Source organism: Sinocyclocheilus rhinocerous, unplaced genomic scaffold (genome assembly GCF_001515625.1).
Source record: "Sinocyclocheilus rhinocerous isolate Xijiao unplaced genomic scaffold, SAMN03320098_v1.1 scaffold170, whole genome shotgun sequence".
In the NCBI taxonomy this organism is placed as follows: domain Eukaryota; kingdom Metazoa; phylum Chordata; class Actinopteri; order Cypriniformes; family Cyprinidae; genus Sinocyclocheilus; species Sinocyclocheilus rhinocerous.
Genome location: NW_015639772.1, coordinates 72,297 through 79,172, shown reverse-complemented (window position 1 = coordinate 79,172; position 6,876 = coordinate 72,297). Strand labels below are relative to the sequence as shown.

General features: G+C 34.0%; 1 protein-coding gene across 1 annotated transcript in view; it reads right to left on the bottom strand.

Annotated features, from left to right (window-relative positions):
- klhl7 (kelch-like family member 7) overlaps positions 1-6,876 on the bottom strand; it is a 14,096-nt gene that overhangs the window by 3,169 nt on the left and 4,051 nt on the right. Inside the window, exons 3-6 of the mRNA XM_016567584.1 lie at positions 5,120-5,262; positions 2,835-3,075; positions 2,636-2,753; positions 1,330-1,413 (exon numbers count right to left, since the gene is read on the bottom strand). Coding sequence (XP_016423070.1) covers positions 1,330-1,413; positions 2,636-2,753; positions 2,835-3,075; positions 5,120-5,262 — 586 coding nt within the window. The remainder of the gene's footprint in view (positions 1-1,329; positions 1,414-2,635; positions 2,754-2,834; positions 3,076-5,119; positions 5,263-6,876) is intronic.

Below are 6,876 nucleotides of genomic sequence, written 5' to 3'. Positions count from 1 at the left end.
CACACACACACACACACACACACACACACACACACACACACACACACACACACACAAACACAAACACAAACACACACACACACACACACACACACACACACACACACACAAACACAAACACAAACACACACACACACACACTCACACAGTTAACGGGACAGCTCACATAAACATAAATAAGTATTTTAAGTATTTATTTATTTTAATTTTAAATTTTTACGATTTAATTCATTATTATTTTGGGAAATCTTGACTTAAATCATAGCATACAAGTTGTACCTTTATGATATTTTTATAGTTTTTTTTCTTCGTTGGATAAATTTTTTTTCATGAACTGAAATCAATTTTAAATGAAATATTAATTCAAATATTATTCGTATTTTATTTTATTTTAATTTTATTTTGTTTGTTTTTTCCGGTATATTATAAACAAACTATTTAAAATGACTTTATTATTTGAAATAAATTTGAAATAAAGTCAAATATAAATATTAGATTAAAAACTTAATCTTAAAAAAACTTAATGTTGCCTTGGCAACTAACTGAATTAAAATAAGTTGAACTTGTAAAGTACTAAAATAACAAATAAAAACAAAAGCTAACTTAAAATATTAATAAACACTATAATAGCTTATAAATAACACCAAAACAACACTGAAATTATGACAGAATTGACATTTTAGGAAACTATTCCTTTAAAACTTCAGATGAAATGTATGTGTCATGAATATCAACCTGCTAAGAAATACAACTAAATTGGTCTGTATCTTGAAAATAGAAAATATAATATTTATACAGTTTTTTTTTTGCCCTTTTTGGAGCAGAAGGTGAGGAAATTATGCTTTGCTGTTGTTAACTAAAACTATTAAAAACATTTTCATGAATTGAAATACATTTGAAATAAAATAAAATATAAGTATTAGATTCATTAAAAACTTAAAAATGTTGCCTTGGCAACTAACTGCATTAAAATAAGTTTAAGTACTAAAATAACAAATAAAAATTAATAAAACAATAAAATTAAACAATAAAACATTTTAAAGTTTTTTAAGGTTAAGTTTTTAATCTAATATTTATATTTGACTTTATTTCAAATAATAAAGTAATTTTAAATAGTTTGTTTATAATATACCGGAAAAAACCCCAAAATAAATTATAAAAATTAAAATACATTTATTTAATAAATACTATAATAGTATATAATCATACTAAAATAACACTGAAACTATGACTATGAGAATGTGAACTATCCCTTTCAAACAAGTCATAAATATCCACCTATTGCTAGGAAAAGCGATTAATCGCTGTGTGTTTTGGACACAGACGTACTCTTCAGTGTTGGGGTCGTACACCTCGCAGTCGTTGAGGACTCTGCCGGACACGTTGTTTCCCAGACTTCCTCCGCAGACGTAGATGAGACCGCTGGCCTCCACCGAGCCGTGACTGCAGCGCGGCATCAGCATGTTGGGCTTCGTCTGCCACGTCTCTGAGCGCGTGTCGTAGCACTCGAACAGATTCAGAGCTGAACTTCCTGTCAACACAATCCACCAATCCAACATTACTGGCTTCTCACTTTCTCTCCAAACCCACGGGACGCTCTGCACAAACTCACCCACTTCCGACCCTCCGGAGGTGTAGATCTTCCCTTTGGAGGCGCAGGCGGCCAGACTGTCCCGCGGGTTCGGGGGTCCGAGTTTGGAGTACCAGCTGTCCTTCACCACATTATAGCAGTCCATCCGTTTGATGGGGAAGAGCTGAGAGCCGCCCAGGATATAAACCACATTGTCCCAGAACACAGACGCGGCGTCCCGTCGCTTCTCAAAGGGGCAGCGAATGTCCGTCCAACTGTAATCCTGAAACACACAAACACAGGTTAAGGACTTTTAAAAATCATTTTATGCAGACTTAGATTGCATAAATTTAAAAAACATAAATATTTACCAAAGAGTTTATGATTTTATTAATTATTTAATTTATTATATTATTTTTATACCAAAACAAAAGAATAATTATTATGATCAATTTATTAAATTTTTTTAAAGAACATTCCATGAATTTTTATCAGGATATAAACCACATTGTCCCAGAACACAGACGCGGCGTCCCGTCGCTTCTCAAAGGGGCAGCGAATGTCCGTCCAACTGTAATCCTGAAACACACAAACACAGGTTAAGGACTTTTAAAAATCATTTTATGCAGACTTAGATTGCATAAATTTAAAAAACATATATATTTACCAAAGAGTTTATGATTTTATTAATTATTTAATTTATTATATTATTTTTATACCAAAACAAAAGAATAATTATTATGATCAATTTATTAAATTTTTTTAAAGAACATTCCATGAATGTTTATTTATCTATTTTTTTAATTTTAATTATTTAATTTTGAATCAAAAATGTAATCATTAAAATTATTATAAATAAAATATTTCCAGTTACATAAAAGAGAAAATGTATACTCATTACAGAGTTTAAAATTTTTATGACTTTATGATTTTATGAACTGGTTTTATTAATAATGATAATTATATTAATTAAATAATTATATAAATAAAATATTTCCTGTTTCTCCATGGCTGTGGATCTCAGTCCCGTTGGTGTTTGTTTTTAATTCTTATTATAGAACGTAGATGAGACCGCTGGCCTCCACCGAGCCGTGACTGCAGCGCGGCATCAGCATGTTGGGCTTCGTCTGCCACGTCTCTGAGCGCGTGTCGTAGCACTCGAACAGATTCAGAGCTGAACTTCCTGTCAACACAATCCACCAATCCAACATTACTGGCTTCTCACTTTCTCTCCAAACCCACGGGACGCTCTGCACAAACTCACCCACTTCCGACCCTCCGGAGGTGTAGATCTTCCCTTTGGAGGCGCAGGCGGCCAGACTGTCCCGCGGGTTCGGGGGTCCGAGTTTGGAGTACCAGCTGTCCTTCACCACATTATAGCAGTCCATCCGTTTGATGGGGAAGAGCTGAGAGCCGCCCAGGATATAAACCACATTGTCCCAGAACACAGACGCGGCGTCCCGTCGCTTCTCAAAGGGGCAGCGAATGTCCGTCCAACTGTAATCCTGAAACACACAAACACAGGTTAAGGACTTTTAAAAATCATTTTATGCAGACTTAGATTGCATAAATTTAAAAAACATATATATTTACCAAAGAGTTTATGATTTTATTAATTATTTAATTTATTATATTATTTTTATACCAAAACAAAAGAATAATTATTATGATCAATTTATTAAATTTTTTTAAAGAACATTCCATGAATGTTTATTTATCTATTTTTTTAATTTTAATTATTTAATTTTGAATCAAAAATGTAATCATTAAAATTATTATAAATAAAATATTTCCAGTTACATAAATGAGAAAATGTATACTCATTACAGAGTTAAAATTTTTTATGACTTTATGATTTTATGAACTGGTTTTATTAATAATGATAATGATATTAATTAAATAATTATATAAATAAAATATTTCCTGTTTCTCCATGGCTGTGGATCTCAGTCCCGTTGGTGTTTGTTTTTAATTCTTATTATAGATATTTAGATTACATAAAGTGATACATTATTAAATAAAGTGATACATTTATGTTTATTCAAGACTTTTACATTTTTGTTTACATTTTTTCTTTTACATTTTATTGTTTTGTTTATTTGTTTTGCAAAATAAAAAAAATTAAAAAATTAATTGTTTGAAAAAATAGTTTTTCCATGACTGTGGATCTCAGTCCCAGTGGTTTGTGATTGCAGAGATTTAGATTACATAAAGTGAAACAATTATATTTATTAAAAGATGTTTACGTTTTCATGACTTTGTATTAATGATTTTATAATTTTTATTTTTATTGCAAAAAAAAAAAAAATCGTAAATTATACAAATCAAATATTTCCACGGCTGTTAATCTCCCAGTGTAACTGACTTGATAAACCTGACATCTGCAGATAGTCTGTTGGATTCTCGAGATGATTCAGGCTGACTAGGTACGTTTACATGGACACTTTTTGCTTCCATCGGAATGAATTCATTCTGATTGACGATTCCGAACGTAGTGTTTACATTACCGTTAAATAAAGTGATCGGGTTGATATGCTCGTTTATATGTCACACACTTCTGATCGGATTTAATCTTTTGACATGCGCACACTGCATGAATATACAGTTTCCCGCTGTTGTCGCATACTGTTAAAAGTACACATAAAAAGCACACGTGATATTTATCTACTTCGGGTCCTAAATAAGCAACGACCAGCACATGAACTGTTGTGCAGTGCTGCTTACTTTAGAAAGCAGTAAAAGTGCCCCTCCCCAGTGCTTGAAGTGAAAAAAAAGAAGTGCCGGTACCCCCCCCCCATTTATTTATTTATTTATATTAAATAAATAAGTACTTTTTAATAATTCACAATGTATGTATAGTGCCACAATCAATCAATCAATAATTAAATAAAAGTTTTCAATACAAATTAGCACAAGTCAAGCTGCCATACCAAACAGGACCACAGGGAGATGCCAAAGACCACTAAATCACCTGCCTTTACTACTATACGGATCCATTCAGAATCGCTAAATCTCTGACCACCGCATAATCAGCGTTCATTATAAAACACTCTTGCCTTTAAGCCAAATAAATGCTGAAAAGTATAATTTTACTGACATCTGGACGAAAGTCACTATTCTCTCTGCAATCGCTGATGAAATCGGCCGTGTTTTCTCTGCATTAGCGCTCTTTTGAGCGGTTTGAATTCGTTTACTGGATCCTTGGACTTTGCAGGAGTTTACCGGTTTAAAATGATGTGATCGCAAAAGCCTGCTTATTTTCATTTTTAGATATTATTTTCATTATAAAGGACTGATTCAAATTAGTAATCCAGACCCTGACGCTTTTACTCTGAGTACCGGCAACATGTCAGAAGCGCCGGTACTCACAAAAAAGTGCAGGTACTCTAAAGGCTAAAATATAGAAGTATTTTTTTACTGCGTACCGGCCCACTTCAAGCACTTCAATCCGATTGACGTGGTTACATGTGACTTTTTTTATTCTGATTGTGCTTCTAGTCCTATTACGATCGGATTAGTAGGGTCCATGTAAACGCAGCTAGTGTGTACCTTCGGGTTAAAGTAGCGGCAGGACTGCGGCTGTGAGCCTCCGAACAGGGCGATGCGGTAATCGTGTTTCTTGCGGCGTGGTCGACTGCTCTCCCCGAGCTCCTCACGGTCCTCTGGAGACAGAAGATGATAACGCATGCCACCTGAGAACACACAAGCTCAGAGTTAAATAATGACAGGATAAGAAATTATTTAGATCATTTAGAACTAAAATTTAGTCCTTAATTTATTTAGAGAAACATAACTGTGCTAAGTGTAAATATATCTCAATGTCTATATATGTAAACAAATGTTATATCAAATAATTTTAATGTTTATTATTATACTTTTTATAATTATAATTAATATATTATATTTTCTTTAATTATTACATTTTACATGATATTACATTTCATTAATCATTTAATTTTTAGGTAAAGATAAAAATTAAGTAAATATGGCAAATAAAAGTAATAATACATCAAATAAATAAAAGAAAAGAAAATTAAGAATTAAATAGTTAAAACTGAACCAAAAACCAAAAAGTAAAATGTATGGATTTTTAAAGGGGTCATCGGATGCAAAATTCACTTTTACATGTTGTTTTGAACATAAATGTGTGTTGGCAGTGCGTGTACACATCCACCCCATAATGATAAAAATCCACCCAGTGGTTTTTTTAAAATCCCTATAAATAATAACCCCTTTCTCAGATCAAGCTGTTCTCAGATTCTTGGCAGAGTGACGTAGTTCTGCACAAGCCCCTCCCACTATTGTTGATTGACAGTGGCGTTTTATCACAGACCGAGACGGCAGAAAGCGCATCATGTTTGCTTTCATTATTTTATAAAAGTGCGGTATTGTGAGTGCACCATGTATTACTCTTATCTGTATGAGCAAAAATTAGGATCCGCCCTGAGTGAGCTGTCATCAGTCCACCATTGTTTCACCGCCGGAGCAGATGTAGACAAGAATGACTCCTAAGCGATTGAGGTGTTTTATTGTTGGATGTAATAATGAACATAGCAGTCGTCATTTACTCCCGACATCCATGGGCGGCGCTAGGGAGGGGCTAGCAGGTGCTCCAGCACCCCCAAGAAAAACCAAAGCACCCCCATAAAAAATGAAATAAAATAAAAACATCTGACTCATTACACATGCATAACTACTACAATGCAATACAACGTGATGTGATTTGCAGTCAGCATTTTATTTTAAAAATGGATCGGTTCCTTGTGTCAAGTAGGCCTGCCCCCGACTAAAGATTTTTCTAGTCAACTTTAAAGTAGTTTAAGATTAATTTTAAAATTGTGCCCCCTAAAAGCGCAAGTGGCCCCTGTCTGGCCCCCCCCAGTTACTATGGTCTAGTACCGCCCCAGCAAAAATGAGGGATTATTTTAAGAGCAAGTGAGCGCACCGGCGCCTCCATCTGTCCTGCAGTAAGCGCAACTGTTCAGCTTCCACAGACACTTGAATAGCAGACATTTATGTAGGTTAACATTAGATTAAGTAATGAGGGATTATTTTAAGAGCAAGTGAGCGCACCGGCGCCTCCATCTGTCCTGCAGTAAGCGCAACTGTTCAGCTTCCACAGACACTTGAATAGCAGACATTTATGTAGGTTAACATTAGATTAAGTAGTCATGTAAAGTTGCTAATGCTTACATATTTCAGATAAGACACATTTGAGGTCGATGAATGACGTACTGTATTACCATAGACTAACCGTTAACGATCTGTCCGTCTGACTTCGCCTGTGGAATTTTTTTTTTTTTTTT